The following is a 16,095-nucleotide window of genomic DNA, read 5'->3' as shown; positions in this document are numbered from 1 at the left end:
TGGGACATCATGTCTCGCTCCATCCACCAACGCCACGTTGCACCACAGACTGTCCAGGAGTTGGCGGATGCTTTAGTCCAGGTCTGGGAGGAGATCCCTCAGGAAACCATCCGCCACCTCATCAGGAGCATGCCCAGGCGTTGTAGGGAGGTCATACAGGCACGTGGAGGCCACACACACTACCGAGCCTCATTTTGACTTGTTTTAAGGACATTACATCAAAGTTGGATCAGCCTGTAGTGTGGTTTTCCACTTTAATTTTGAGTGTGACTCCAAATCCAGACCTCCATGGGTTGATAAATTGGATTTCCATTGATTATTTTTGTGTGATTTTATTGTCAGCACATTCAACTATGTAAAGAAAAAAGTATTTAATAAGATTATTTATTTCATTCAGATCTAGGATGTGTTGTTTAAGTGTTCCCTTTATTTTTTTGAGCAGTATATATTTTTTAAATGAAACATTTAACTTCTAACATTTAACATCAAATCAAGTGTTAAAGCAGGTGAACTCTTTTTGGTAATTTTCTCGTGTTTTGTGGCGGAAAACTGAGCGGGTTGAGCATAACACGTCAACCCTGTTACCCATAAATAGATAGTAGGTATGTGCATTGTTGTGGAATTGTTTACACAGGGACACTCAAAATCAATCTTAAATCAATCATTCTGTTTATTGTCAGCGTGCTGGAGAGTTTCCAACCAACTCAATGCACCATAGTACACATGTCAATCAGGAGCTCTGCCTGGGCAGTCCCAGCGGTTGTCTTATATATGGCTATACACAGACAAGTTATATTTGCATGATTTAGCATAATTAATTAATCATTACCTTTTTGTTTCATTCACGTGACCGACCAATACTGGTTCATAACATGACAAACCAATACCTCACGAGGCTGCTTCTCTCTAAGCTGAGACCTTCAAACTGAGATATCTTTCGTTCTCAAAACAAGGTCTGGGCGTACTGCCAAATTGCAGGTACTTATAGTGAGGATTCAGCCACATGCATGAACACAGAAATTGGTTTATTGAACAGCACGTGACTAGAACATAGAAATTAGTTATAAGAAAAACACAAACATTAAAATTCCCATTACGTTCCATCCTCTTTTCACTTGTGTGATAATAATCATTTTATTTTAATTTAAGAGTTTAGATTTGAGCTTCTATATCAAAATATTCTATACTCTTAAGGGAGGGAACTCAACACAGAAAAAACCCAGACAATTCATAATTTCAAACCCTTCATTCTGGGTTGTACGATCAAATTAGTATGGTAATACTATAATCATAATAAAGGTTATATTTCTATTAATGGGAGTGAGTATCAAAAATACACACACATGCTCAAGGGATCTGTAGATTCAGAGGTGAATGAATCTTTGTGTTATCCATTGTTTTCATATCTCTTACCACAATCGGGTTGGATTGACATATGTTTTTTTCACTAACTGTCCCTGGGACATCAACTTAGGCAAAATATAAAACCCAGTTGTTTAACAATTCTGCTAAGACCTTCAAAAGGTTGGTGCTTGCTTACAATGCTTGCTTCACAATGTCCACAGCCTTTAAATGTTCTTCTAATTTTTCTGTCTTATTGGAACATGTTGTCAGGCATGGTTTGTCTGACAGATGTTATTTCTATGTAAAATATTCTGTAACAAGTATTGTTTTTGTGCTCAATAGTGGATCTATTCATCATTATTTAAGAGATGTAAACAGGTTAAGGGTTTAGATGACCTTACCCTCAACTTGTTAAAAGAAAAAAACCTTCAATCATTACTCATCGTCCGTATCTACAGGGGGAAATAGGAGCTCATCCAGAGTAGGCAGCTCATTAGTGTCATCATGATCTGGAGGAGCAGAAAACATGTTAGTTGCTGAAATCTTATCAGCCAGAGAGGCACAGATTGCCTTACAGCATGTTAATAACATTTCACAGGGAAGAGAGAGAACACGTTATAAGTTTCACACCAACCTTGATAAGAATGAGGTTGGGGCATGGTTAGTCCAAGCCTCACCTTTCCAAATCATAATTATAACTATTGATAAATGATCAAACCCAAATTTAGAATGACAGTCCTTAGTGCTTCACGTTGGTTCTATTACTTTCATTTAAGACCCTCAACTTAGCACACACCAATACTGACAGAATTTACATTTACATTGACATACAGTATATTCATCTTATATTTCTAGCATCAACTTTTCTCATCACTTGTGATAATGATAGATTGGTATCTCAATGCGTTCTTAGTCTAAATTACTATACATTTCACAGTGTGCAGACCTCCACAATCAACCTGATACCCCAAATAAACAATTTTGGATAAGCCTAAAATCAATCATGGGCACTGTTGACCAAAGGCACTCATCCTTCCTGCCATTTCTTCGTTTTCTTCTTCAGATAGGGTTTCAGTTCGTCCTTTTAATGGCATATGTTCAACGTGGATGGCCCTTGATAATGTCTCTCACCTGAGCCGCCACTGTCCTTTACAGTCCATTATGTCTTTGTCCATTTGCCTACCAGTACACCAGCAGTATGAGAGAAGTTTGGACTGGATCTCTCTCCATGGACCCATGTCGCACTCCTGAGAGAAAAAGCATGACAGAAAAGACAGTTGATAGCTTCGATTGGATGCTGTGTACAGGTTGCTGGCTTGGACTCAGGTCTCACAGTAGAAGTGAGAGGACCATTTTGAACGCCATTGTCCCCATTACTTCAGCCGGTTAGAGGGTGTGTTGAGGTTCACACTGTTCTTGGTCAAATTATCTTCCAATCATCTAGATACCATCTGTGGTCACCTTCGCCATAACCTCGAGAGAGGACAGACCAGAACAACAGTAGTTGAGGGCATTTCTAATTTACTGTATGACAAATTATTATTACTATCTGATTCAGGAAATCCAGCCTTCCTAAAACAAATGTAAAAGAAAAAGTGAATAACACCACACAGCTGAAACCCCCCCCCCTCCCCCACCCCCCAATTGGCTTTAACTCCCCGATCACCTTGACGATCTCACTGCAGAGTTACAGGTCAGGGAGTCAGAGGGCTAATCCTTAGGGAGAAATCCAGACACTCCAGCAGACCCAATCTGGTGAGATTTGTTATTGAAGCAAGAAAAAAAAAAAAACGACAACAGCAATACACATCTTCATATAAAACTACAGGTGGGGAAAACTTCAATCCATTTGAAGTAACTGTCATCCAATACCAACATCTCTTTTTTTCTTTTACAGGCAGGCATGTGAAAAACATGTTTGGTTATTTACTGAAGGGCCCCAGGGGACCGGTAAATTCCCCCTTTGGACTCATGACTCACATCTTGATTCATCCGTCCCAAAAAAACAACACTGCCTGTTAAATCAAAAGTAAACAAATTAGAATAACAAAATAAATAATTGTATCCCATAAGGTAATGGTAAAACAGAATAAAGACAGGTGTCCCTCATTGAGGTGCAGCGCTCTCTCTCTGTCCTTCTCGTGGTCTGAATCACACAGGACTATTGATAAATTGTACACTTCTTCTTAATTATTTGTTTTTAGCCCATAGAAAACTGTCTCCTGTCTTTAGTGAGGGTGATCAGGCCTCACCAGGAAAACCAAACAGAGGTCAGTCAGCCCTATTAAGTGAGTTCTTTTCCCACTGTACCTCAGACATTATTTAATTTTGTTTCAAACATTTTAAACATTTTGTGTATCAGGTTTACATTTGGTTTTTCAGTACATTTCTTCAATTCAAGATCATTTACATGTGTGCAAACAAAACTCTGACAGTAGAAACTTTCATTTGTGTTTAGCATCCTTTCTAACCCCTGAAAAACCCACTGAAACCAAATAAAAAGACCCCACACCGTAAATCAATATTAACACCACTAACAAATATTAATTAACAGGTGGGTTGTGTGTGGGTTCTGGCGTGTGTGTGTGGCAGAAATCGTAGGGTAAACACAAACAAAATGGCCAGGCCTTGCTTCATTTGGGAGGTCCCTTAACAGCTGGATCTGGGCATTTTTAGCTGCTCTCCCAAGGCACATGCCTCAGGAAGCCTTTCAAAGGGAGAGATACAGAATCATTGATAAACATGAAAAAAAGGTAATAGCAGACATTCCAGCAGTCCTGGAAGAAAGAAAATTCACATGTACTTAGTTTTCATTTTTCATTTTAATCAGTCCTAAAAATTCTTAATCATTAATCGAGTTTACTGCATCTTGGGCAGGAAGTCTTAATTTACCCATGCATATACAGAATTATACTTCAGACACATGAGATGATACGGTGTCCTGTAAAGCTGAATAAGGCACATTCTAAAGTAAAACAATTATCTTGTAATCTTTATCTTTTTGACCTGTTGCATTGACATACAAACTGTTCCAAATTTCCCCACTATGTCTCTCACAGCCTGTTTGAGTTCAGTGTGTACTGACGGCTAACTACTGTTCCACAAAAAGCTTATCTTAAATCCCAAACAACAGATGACTTAAACACGAGAGCAGTGGACCAGGCCTTGAAGAGTGAGTGGCCTCTAATTTAAGTCGCAATGCTCAATCCCTCTGTCTTTCTTCTTCAAATGACTAAAATATTGTATTATTGGATTGCTATCTGAAAGCCAATTACCATTCACTTTGGTACTTTCATTAGTCTCTATAATCTGTTTACTTCAACCTTGACTCCCTTCTTCTCAATCTACTACTTATACACATGGATCACTCTCAAACAACATTCTGCTTTTCCCACTATTGCAAGGTTTAAAACAGAACAAAACAAACATGATACTTTTCTCCATATTGGAAGGCATTGTTTCATTTTACTATACCTTCAAAAAGTTACTCTATTTTATTTAACAGGATATGGGCTTATTTCAAAATGCATTACCAGGGTGGAGGAAATCTTCTAAGCGTTTATAGTTGATTAGGGGTAAATCAAGTCCTGTACAATGCTTTAACCTTATCATACCTCAAATGATCCATAAAGGAACCACTCTACGTGTGGATGTGCAAGTTGTAAAATATTATTTTTCTATTCTTACTTCTTCAGATCATCATAATAACCTATTATACTCAATATTATGTTACTTTAACTCTAGTAACCTTTTGTGTTACATCACAAATTCTTCCTTTAGGCTAGTGTTCTATTCATACAGGGGTTTAGATATTTGCACTAGTTCTATTTAACAGCATATTCGGAAATACTTATCTTCTTTCATATCTCCATACATAATAATGTTACATCAAACTCCACTGATGAGTCATGTTATCCTCATGTAATGTAAAGTCATGTTAACCTCAGAGACGTGTTATCCTCCTTACAAACGAGACACGTTATCCTCTGAGCCATTTTACGTATGAGATTTCTGAGACATGTTATCTCTACCTTTTAGATCCAACAGCTGCGTTGGACAGACCCCTAGATAACGTTATGATCAACTCACACACAACTGGAAAACACAGCTCACATTCACTCCATATTCACAATGGAGCTAGTCCCCTGACATCTCTCAATCACTCAATTCTTAATAGCAAAATTTCAATCCATGTATTATCCAAATTTCAATCAGCTCTTGTTATCCAAATATCAATATTTCAGCTTATTCCATATCTCGCAATCACACAACTTTCACTTAGTACTATTCCCAAACACACTCGGTAATCTCCTCATTACCCCATGTGCGTCGTCAATGATTCTCTCTTGTCGTTACTTGCTATGAACCATATGGATCATCAACAGTTCTCTTGCCGCTACTTGCTATACATATTTTTTATTTTATTTTTTTATTTCACCTTTATTTAACCAGGTAGGCAAGTTGAGAACAAGTTGTCATTTACAATTGCGACCTGGCCAAGATAAAGCAAAGCAGTTCGACACATACAACAACACAGAGCTACACATGGAGTAAAACAAACATACAGTCAATAATACAGTAGAAAAATAAGTCTATATACAATGTGAGCAAATGAGGTGAGATATGGGAGGTAAAGGCAAAAAAGGCCATGGTGGCAAAGTAAATACAATATAGCAAGTAAAACACTGGAATGGTAGATTTGTAGTGGAAGAAAGTGCAAAGTAGAAATAATGGGGTGCAAAGGAGCGAAATAAATAAATACAGTAGGGGAAGTGGTAGTTGTTTGGGCTAAATTATAGATGGCTATATAAATAACACCCCGTATTCAAAAATACCTTGTTATTTTGTAGTGGCTGCAGACAACAAAGACATGTCTTCTAAATGCCCACAGACAGCTGTCAGCGAGGCTTTCCATGGTACCATTACGCCCTCGCTCTAGTCTTCTCATACAACTAGTGAATAGTCTTCTCTCTATAAGACTATGGGTACCTTTTTATGCGTTACAGGCTTTGATTTTATTTATTTTTTGAAATTATACAGATTCCTATAAATTGACTTACTGAAATCAGTTGCCGTCCCTCAATTGTTCAGATGATGTGTCTCCTCCTGGGCAGCTCACAGTAAGGGTCTGTTCTGGGCGGGTCTCGTCGTCTTTTGGTCAGACGGGAATTTCCCTCACGCTTCATAAAATGCGCCACTGGTTTTCCTCATAGACCCCCACTGGAAAGCTCCGCATGCAGAATCAATCATCCTTTTTGTTGACGCCAAATTGTTGTGGAAATTCTTACACAGGGACACTCAGTCAATCATCCTGTTTATTGTCAGCGCGCTGGAGAGGTTCCAATCAACTCAATTGCATTATAGTACACATCTATCAGGAGCTCTGCCTGGGCAGTCCCAGCGGTTGTCTTATATATATATATATATATATATACAGCTATACACAGACAAGATATATTTGCATGATTTAGCATAATTAATTCATCATTACCGTTTTGTTTCATTTATGTGACCGACCAATACTAGTTCATAACATGTGACAGACCAATACCTCACAAGTGTTCTCACTAAGCTGAGACCTTGAAACTGAGATCTTTCGCTCTCAAATCAAGGTCTGGGCGTACTGCCAAATTGCAGCTACTGATAGTGAGGATTCGCTCAGTCAGCCACTTGCACGAACACAGAAATTGGTTTTAAAATTCCCAATACAGCATCTTTCCCTTTCAAGACGATTTGATACGTATCTGATATGATACAGAAACGATCCGTTTTAGTTTTAAACAATTTGGTGCGATTCGGTTTGATTAGAGGAACGAATTGATGCAATTCGATGTGATATGATTCGATGCACTATCATTTGTTGCACAAACGCATACACATCTCAAGAGGGTAAATAAAAAAATTCTATAGTAAGTGCCAAATAAAGTAACAGGGTTGATCGTAACAGGGCAACGCACTCGTATCTATAACACTACACAAAAGGTACTAATTTGGTGGAACAACCCAAATAATACCCAGGTCTGTTCAAGTCTCATCTGACCATCATTATCATCTCTCCCTTCATTTTCAGTAAACAAGAGCTGGGCCATGTTCATTAGGCACCAAACGTAAGAAAACATACTGAAAGAGGGAAGGACTACCTGAACGTCCAATAAGAACCGCTTGCCTTCGTTTCTATTGCAAAACGTTTTGCTACGTTGTACGCGCTAATGAATGCAACCCTGGAGTCTGAGGGACGTGGCGGTGGCCTTTCAGATTCAGATCTATTTTCAAATCTGCTCCAGTCAATAAGTCATTATTAGAGGCATGTCTACAAGCCCCAGGAATCATGTGACGTGTATTGATCGTGGCTGGGCCGTGCATGATCATGATTCACACGGCTCCCCTTAGTGTACCTGCGCAAATATCAAACAAGGGAGAAATGACATGACATACAGACAGATCACTATGAATCAGTATGCACCTGTACATACATTACATGACATTAGAGCCTGAGTAGAATGACATAGGAGAGAAGGATTGCAGGTTTGATTGCTGTGTCAGACGTTGAATGACATCAGCACTGCAGTACTAGAAGGTATTGTGTTGTTGTGGCAGGTTGATGGATGATGGGCGATTTAACTGTAGTACTGACATCAGATACGCTGGGCACAGAACGCAGGGAATTTCTCCTTATCTCGCTATCTTGTTTTTTGTTCTTTCTTTTTTTTCATTCTGTCTTTCTTTTTAATGTATTTTACATGACCATGCTGTCTCCCTTCCAGGGCATTGAGATAACATCCACTGGCTCCAGTAATCACTACATCACAGGCACCACCGCAGAGGTCAGACTCTTTATTCTCCTCTTCCCCCTCTCAACCCCCGTCCTTCAGAGCCCAATGCCATGGGCTCTTACCAAACATGATCATATACATGCACTTTACTTTAACCTCTCTGGGCTAGGTGGCACCAAATCGTCCCACCTACGTAACAGCCAGTGCAATCCCGTGGCGCGTTATTCAAAAACCTTAGAAATGCAAAACCTTCAAAACCGACTATTTTACACCATTTTAAAGATAAGACTCTCGTTAATCTAACCACACTGTCCAATTTCAAAAAGGCTTTACAACAAAAGCAAAACATTAGATTATGTCAGCAGAGTACCCAGCCAGAAATAATCACAAATTTTTCAAGCTAGCATATAATGTCACATAAACCCAAACCACAGCTAAATGTAGCACTAACCTTTGATGATCTTCATCAGATGACAACCCTAGGACATTATGTTATACAATACATGCATGTTTTGTTCAATCAAGTTCATATTTATATCAAAAACCAGCTTTTTACATTAGCATGTGACTAGCATGTGACTAGCATTCCCACCGAACACTGCCGGTGAATTTACTAAATTACTCACGATAAACGTTCACAAAAAGCATAACAATTATTTTAAGAATTATAGATACAGAACTCCTCTATGCACTCGATATGTCCGATTTTAAAATAGCTTTTCGGTGAAAGCACATTTTGCAATATTCTCAGTAGATAGCCCGGCATCACAGGGCTAGCTATTTAGACACCCAGCAAGTTTAGCACTCATCAAAGTCAGATTTACTATAAGAAAAATGTTATTACCTTTGCTGTCTTCGTCAGAATGCACTCCCAGGACTTCTACTTCAATAACAAATGTTGGTTTGGTCCAAAATAATCCATCGTTATATCCAAACAGCGGCGTTTTGTTCGTGCGTTCAAGACACTATCCGAAAGGGTAAATAAGGGTTACGAGCATGGCGCAATTCGTGACAAAAAAATTCGAAATATTCCATTACCGTACTTCGAAGCATGTCAACCGCTGTTTAAAATCTATTTTTATGCCATTTTTTTCGTAAAAAAAGCGATAATATTCCGACCGGGAATCTGCAATTAGGTAAACAGACGAAAGAAAATATATCACTGGGTCGACTCGGGCACGCGCCTAAGCCCTTTGTCCTCTGATCGGCCACTTGGCAAAGGCGATAATGTGTTTCAGCCAGAGGCTGCCTCGATATCGTTCAGCTTTTTCCCGGGCTCTGAGAGCCTATGGGAGCCGTAGGAAGTGTCACGTTACAGCTAAGATCCTGACTCTTCAATAAACAGAGACAAGAAGAACGACACCTTGTCAGACAGGCCACTTCCTGCATGAAATCTTCTCAGGTTTTTGCCTGCCATATGAGTTCTGTTATACTCACAGACACCATTCAAACAGTTTTAGAAACTTTAGGGTGTTTTCTATCCAAAGCCAATAGTTATATGCATATTCTAGTTACTGGGCAGGAGTAGTAACCAGATTAAATTGGGTACGTTTTTTATCCGGCCGTGTAAATACTGCCCCCCAGCCCTAACAGGTTAAACAAACCCCATAGGACTAATGGTTTGCATTACCTTGACATTTAGAAGGTCTGCTGTACTGCGTGGGTGGGTGGGGTTTACAATCGGGCCTGAAATGTATTGATACCCTTGAAAAAGATGAGCAATAATGACTGTGTAAAATAAATGATTCAAATGCTGAGCTATATTGTATGCAACAACAAAAAAAGGGAAATTATATAGTTTTATGCTAATACAATTGCTAAGAGAAAGAGATTTTGTTTAGCAAAATTGTTGACCACCTGAAGATTCCTAGAAATCATATAATCATATCCTATAAGTCATAAGTTTAGTATTTAGTTTGACATTCCTAGCACAAAACGACTACATCAAGCTTGTAACTACAAACTTGTTGCATACATTAGCAGTTCATTTTGGTTGTGTTTCAGAATATTTTTTGCACAATATAAATACATGGTAAATAATGTATTGTCATTTTGGAGTCAATTTTATTTTAAATAGGAATATGTTTCTAAACACTTCTACATTAATGTGGATGCGACCATGATTACAGATACCCCCAAGATAATAGCAGACATTCTAACCTCCCCTATTATTTGTAATGGTATGAGGTTAGCATGTCTTGGGGGTATCTGTAATCATGGTAGCCTCCACATTAATGTAGAAGTTTATTTACAATAAAATGTACTCTAAAATGACATAATACATTACCGTTATTTTTATTGGGGACAAAATAATCTTAAACATAACCAAAACAAACTTCAAATGCATCCAACAAGCTTGATTTAGTCATTGTGTGCTAGGAATATGGGACCAAATGCTAAACTTTTGACGACATTATTTATGAGAATCTTTAGGGAGTGTTAATCATTTTGACCCCTACCTTTTTTCAGAAAAAAGTATTAATTGTTAAACAAAATCTCTTTCTCTGAGCAATTGTATTAGTATAATATAATTTCCCCCATTTTTTTTTGGGGGGGGTGCATACAATAGGTTCTCAGTATTTGAATAATAATTTTTGCTCATCTTTATCAAGGGTGTCAGTAATTTAGTACCCCACTGTATACACTGTGTGTGTTTCTTTGTGCGCACTGTAGATTTCTAAATAACCATTAGTTAATCTAGCTAACATTAGTCTGCCATTCTGTAGAGGGACAGTTGCCAAGTGCAAGTACTCTGTTAAAACCACAAATATCAGGGGGATTACCACGGTAGATAGAATCATCAGAAAACATGGACCTCATGGCATCGGCTGTAAGCCAGTATAATCACAGTATAATGATACCACTATTTACTATAAAGGCATAATGTTTATCACAAGCTGCTACAGTGGGAGGATTGTTCACGCTTCACACCACTCTCGTCAAAAGTAGTCCACTATAGGGAATCTGGTGCCACTTGGGATGTAACCACTGACCTACAGTATCTAAGACTGGTAATCCAATGTGGTTGTAACTAATCCTACTGCGTTCCATACGTTATCTAGGTTGATCATTGAGGATTTAGTGTTGTGAAAGAGAATGCCGCTTTAATGGTCATTAGTGGAACGGCTCGCAAGTTAAGCATTTCACCGTACTTGTGCATGACAAATAAAACTTGAATGGTCGTTCGTGAAATATCTAAGTGAAATGTCTTGCTTAACGATGATATTGACTGGTTGACACAGGTCACTTTTTATGACCAGGAGTTTTTCCCTGTCAGTTTAGGTGGTTCACATATGTACTCGGGCCCTGACTTGGCTGTGTCTGTCTGCTATTACAGTACATGTACATAGACCTGAATGGAATGGCTGCAATGATTGTGATAGGCGGTTGTTTTTCCGAACTTACTTGAATGCACTAATTTTACATTTCTCTGGATAAGAGCATCTTCTAAATGATACAAATGCACATATAAAATACAATGCTGATAATTCCTAGGTGATGGGTGGTGCGGCAGGTAGCCTAATTGGACTAGTAACTGAAAGGTTGCAAGATCGAATCCCCGAGCTGACAATGTAAAAACACCCTGAACAAGGCAGTTAACCCACTGTTCCTAGGCTGTCATTGAAAATAAGAATTTGTTCTTAACTGACTTGCCTAGTTAAATAAAGATAAAATCAATACATAGGTTGGGGGCTTGGCTATTTTATTACTCTCCCAGTTAGATGAAGGCTTGCCAGGGAAAGGATAGAGGGAACCAAGCTTTAGTACAGGATGGTCTGTTCTCTGGGACAGCCTGGGATAGACATGTGTTTTTCCATGATGTCATGATCAGAATATAGACTGACTCCACTGGCTACTGCTACTGGAGTCTATCTGAAGCAGTCTGTATGCATTCTAGAGAGAACAGCACATGCACACTCAGTACGTGTGCACGTACAGTATGCATGATGTAGTACACAAGCCCACTCAGACTTTTAACCTCTGACCCTAAGTAAGCATTTCGCTGCTGTTTACGAAGTATGTGACAAATAAGATTTGATTTGATTCCTCTTTTAAACCAATTAAGGTCAGACGTCAAATCCCAGCCACAATGTTACATCTGTCGTACATTTTCTATAGTATGCGTGTGCGTATAGTGTGCGTTTGTGTGTGTGTGTTAATTATTGGCTTGTGTATTGCAGTCACCCGCTGAGTTCTGTGAGAAGATACTGGCTGGGGACGAGGTGATCCAAGTCAATGACCAGATTGTGGTGAGTATTTTGTGTGCTTGTGTGTTACTTGGAGCCAAGTCTGGCCTAGCCAAGCACAACTTTATATGAACTCCAGCTCCCATGGTGCTCTGCATTGTCAGGTTGGCTGGAGCAGGAAGAACCTAGTGAAGAAACTGAGGGAGAACCCCAGTGGAGTGACGCTGGTCCTCAAGAAGGTCCCTGTGTCACTGAGAAGCAAAGAGACAGCCCAACAGCCCCCCTCGCCTCAGGTAGGCTGCTGGAGCATAGTGGGAAGGATACATTGCATGCGTACATACACGCGCACGCACGCACACACCGCATTCACGAGGATGCACACACACACACACGTTTACACTCAGGCATGTACACACACCCACCCACCCACCAGCACCAGCACATACTGAACCAAGGAAACACATCCATTTAGACCTGTAGGCTTTCATAGAGCAGATTTCCTCTGGATAACCTCTGGTCACTTGGGTTTAACTGTTTATCCTTCATGCTCTCACCCTGCCGACTGTCTTGTCTCTGTCTATACAGAAAAACAAATCACGGACATGCACACACACACACACACACACACACACTTTTTCCCTCTCATACACACACTCTTCTATCATGCACACACAGCTGACTACTCCGCCACCCCTTGTTACATGACTTACCGTGTTAAAGCCAGCTTGTGCTGTAGTCTGAACACTGAGACAGCGAGCCATGTCTGTCAGTCGTGTGTATTGTGTCTGTCAGTCGTGTGTCTGTCAGTCGTGTGTATTGTGTCTGTCAGTCGTGTGTATTGTGTCTGTCAGTCGTGTGTATTGTGTCTGTCAGTCGTGTGTCTGTCAGTCGTGTGTCTGTCAGTCGTGTGTCTGTCAGTCGTGTGTCTGTCAGTCGTGTGTCTGTCAGTCGTGTGTCTGTCAGTCGTGTGTATTGTCTGTCAGTCGTGTGTATTGTCTGTCAGTCGTGTGTATTGTCTGTCAGTCGTGTGTCTGTCAGTCGTGTGTATTGTGTCTGTCAGTCGTGTGTCTGTCAGTCGTGTGTATTGTGTCTGTCAGTCGTGTGTCTGTCAGTCGTGTGTATTGACACTTGTATGTGTGTTCGTGCGATACTCCAAACGTAGAATTTTTATAATCCAATAATAATTATAAGCACATAAAACATTTTCCTTACATGGACAAATAATGGAATTCAGGTATTCAATTTGTCAAATGTAATTTAAAAAAAATAATAATAATTTTAAATCTTAGAGTGCACTCCTATATAGATTTTCTTACTATATCAGGTATATATTTTAACACCAATATATATATATTTTTTAAAGGTATATGTACCTAATTTGCATAAAACCCACCTGGTGTATTTGCATATATGAATATTAACATCAAGGGGTGGAACAGGGCTGTAACCACCAACAACTTGTTCTGTCTACCCTACCTGCACTAAGCTGTGCTGTCTAGACTGCCTCGTTAATTAGTGTTGTTGTCACATTCTCTTGCATAATTTAACAAATGTGTCAATAGCAGAATACCATTGGATTAAAAATCAACATGCATGGCTCTAGATTATACCTATCGGAACACACTTTACATTGTAAAGTGGTTGTTCCACTGGATATCATAAGGTGAATGCACCAATTTGTAAGTTGCTCTGGATAACAGCGTCTGCTAAATGACTTAAATGTAAAATGTAAATGTTTGCGAGATCAGACATAATATCACTATAATACGAGTGTTCATTTTCGGATGTTGCTTTCATTTCAGCGCATCTAATTTATGAGCATTTCAACTATATTAAATAATTAAAACAATTCTAATCCACAAAAACTGTACACGCATCAAAATAGTTATCTTTCTTGTCTTTCTTGTGATGTAAGTGTCTTGAGACAGTGCACTAAGTCCCCGATGAAGCTTTAGCGTTCTTGTAGATGCAACGGAAAGGAAGTGTATTCCATTGAGCCCATTTCAACCTTTACCGGGGTGTGTTTGACAGGTCATTACAAACATTTCCATGGTCGTAAAAGTGTGAAAAAGTCGAAGGAGTAAAATAAAAGCAATTAATCCAGTGAGATGTAAATGAGAAGTGGATTTTTCACCCCTCAAACACAGGAAATATATGGCTGAAAAAGGCAGATCCTCAGGTGGGCGGGGCAGGCGCGTTGTTGGTGTGTGTGCGCCACAGGTGAGTGGAGGCTGAAGACTAGGATTTTATGTGGATGATAAAAGCTGCCATTTGTCCTGAGGGCTCGGTCCACATGGCGCGCAGTGGCTCAGCTCGCACACACACACACACACACACACACACACACACACACACACACACACTGTATTAAAAGGAACTGAGCAGAGTTCACAACTTCACACCCTGTCTCTTCAACTGAAGTGGGTGGGGGGGTTCACGTTTTCTGCTGGCTGGTTTTCAGAAAGAGGAAGAGGAGGAAGAAGAAGAAGACGAGGGCAACCAGAAACACTCCGTATTTGAGAGAGTAGCAGCCTCAGTCAGGTCCCTGTCATTCAGGTGAGTACACAAATGTTTCCTCTTGCACAACTTGTCTGACCTGTCGGCAACAGGCAGCATGATTCTGTAATAGACCAATGGCTGAGGTCATGATGCAAATGCAATTAAGGCTGTCATAGACTGTCATTGACCATTTAATATTTGCCCACCCACAGAATACTGGAAACCAACAAAGCCCTGGTGCATTAGAGCAATACATTTATGTTGTGTCCTGTGCTACTGTCTGAAAAACATTTGACACGGTCTCATACTGATCTCCTATGGGAGTGTAGATGAATTCTGACTTCTGATGAGTTTTTGTTGAAATGATATATCCAAATTTAATGGCACTTTAAAGGGGAAGTTGACCTTAAGATGAAAGTTTGTCAGTTGCTTTCATAACCTCCACAATGGTCTTACATTGATATTAGTTCATATTCACCACCTCGAAAAATACCCTAACTTCATGTGTTGCATTTGTATTTCCTGCTTTAGGGTTAAAAATCAATGCTATAGTTTTTGGCCCCTCCCACTCGTGTGTGTGTGTGTGTGTGTGTGTGTGTGTGTGTGTGTGTGGTGCGTGTGTGAGTTTCTAAACCCAGAGGCCCAACATCGCAAGACTTCCGGGAAAGCTTGCGAAGCAGACTCTGCAGACCAGATTGGGGTTTGAGAAGTGAAACATTCTTTCTTAGTTGTTAATTTTCTCAAAATCTAAAGGCACAACCTAGATTCGAGCCAAGTAGCTGAACATGTTATTACTCCAACCTCATGAAAGTGACAAACTGACGCGTTTTCTTTTTTCGTCAAGAACAATTTTATATCGAAGGAGTGCCTTTGATTTGATGGCCTGCACATGCGCAGGTCGACCATTACACCCGATGATGTGTTTCTGCGCATGAGCTTAGTCGCCATGACATCACCTACATGCACAATGTTGAATTTCTATTAGAAGCAGTTTCTACATATCTTCATTCTAAACCATCTTTTGTGTTAGTGTGACTAAGTGTGCTCCCTCTTCCCCTCCATCCCATGTGTGGTGTGCAGGGCTGACATATAGTGTTGTGGATGGATAGTGTGAGTGTGGTAAAGTGTGCCCCCTCTACCTGTATGTAGGGCTGCAGTTCAAGGGCAAGTGGATATCCAGCCCGTGGGCCAGGAGAAGTCGGAGCTGTCCAGCGACAGGGGATTGGACGGCAGCCTGACATACACCTTATGTCCCAGGGGGTCCCAGGGGGACCTCTCATACCTGTCATCAG

General features: G+C 39.9%; 1 protein-coding gene and 1 long non-coding RNA gene across 4 annotated transcripts in view; one reads left to right on the top strand and one right to left on the bottom strand.

Annotated features, from left to right (window-relative positions):
- The window catches only part of cnksr1 (connector enhancer of kinase suppressor of Ras 1), an 89,965-nt gene that overhangs the window by 44,374 nt on the left and 29,496 nt on the right, over nucleotides 1–16,095 (top strand). For 2 of the 3 annotated variants that reach the window (XM_014210100.2, XM_014210098.2), the window contains 5 exons: nucleotides 8,109–8,168; nucleotides 12,299–12,367; nucleotides 12,469–12,597; nucleotides 14,766–14,860; nucleotides 15,953–16,095. In XM_014210100.2, the coding sequence (XP_014065575.1) occupies nucleotides 8,109–8,168; nucleotides 12,299–12,367; nucleotides 12,469–12,597; nucleotides 14,766–14,860; nucleotides 15,953–16,095 (496 nt within the window). The remainder of the gene's footprint in view (nucleotides 1–8,108; nucleotides 8,169–12,298; nucleotides 12,368–12,468; nucleotides 12,598–14,765; nucleotides 14,861–15,952) is intronic. The other variant, XM_014210099.2, reaches the window with a different exon arrangement.
- On the bottom strand, nucleotides 2,406–6,710 carry LOC123744585 (uncharacterized). The gene is made up of 2 exons (XR_006770917.1): nucleotides 6,405–6,710; nucleotides 2,406–2,817 (listed from the first exon to the last, which is right to left on the bottom strand). It is a non-coding gene; the product is annotated as an uncharacterized lncRNA (long non-coding RNA).

This window comes from Salmo salar, chromosome ssa09 (assembly GCF_905237065.1).
Source record: "Salmo salar chromosome ssa09, Ssal_v3.1, whole genome shotgun sequence".
NCBI lineage: Eukaryota > Metazoa > Chordata > Actinopteri > Salmoniformes > Salmonidae > Salmo > Salmo salar.
This window is presented reverse-complemented; position numbering and strand designations above follow the sequence as displayed.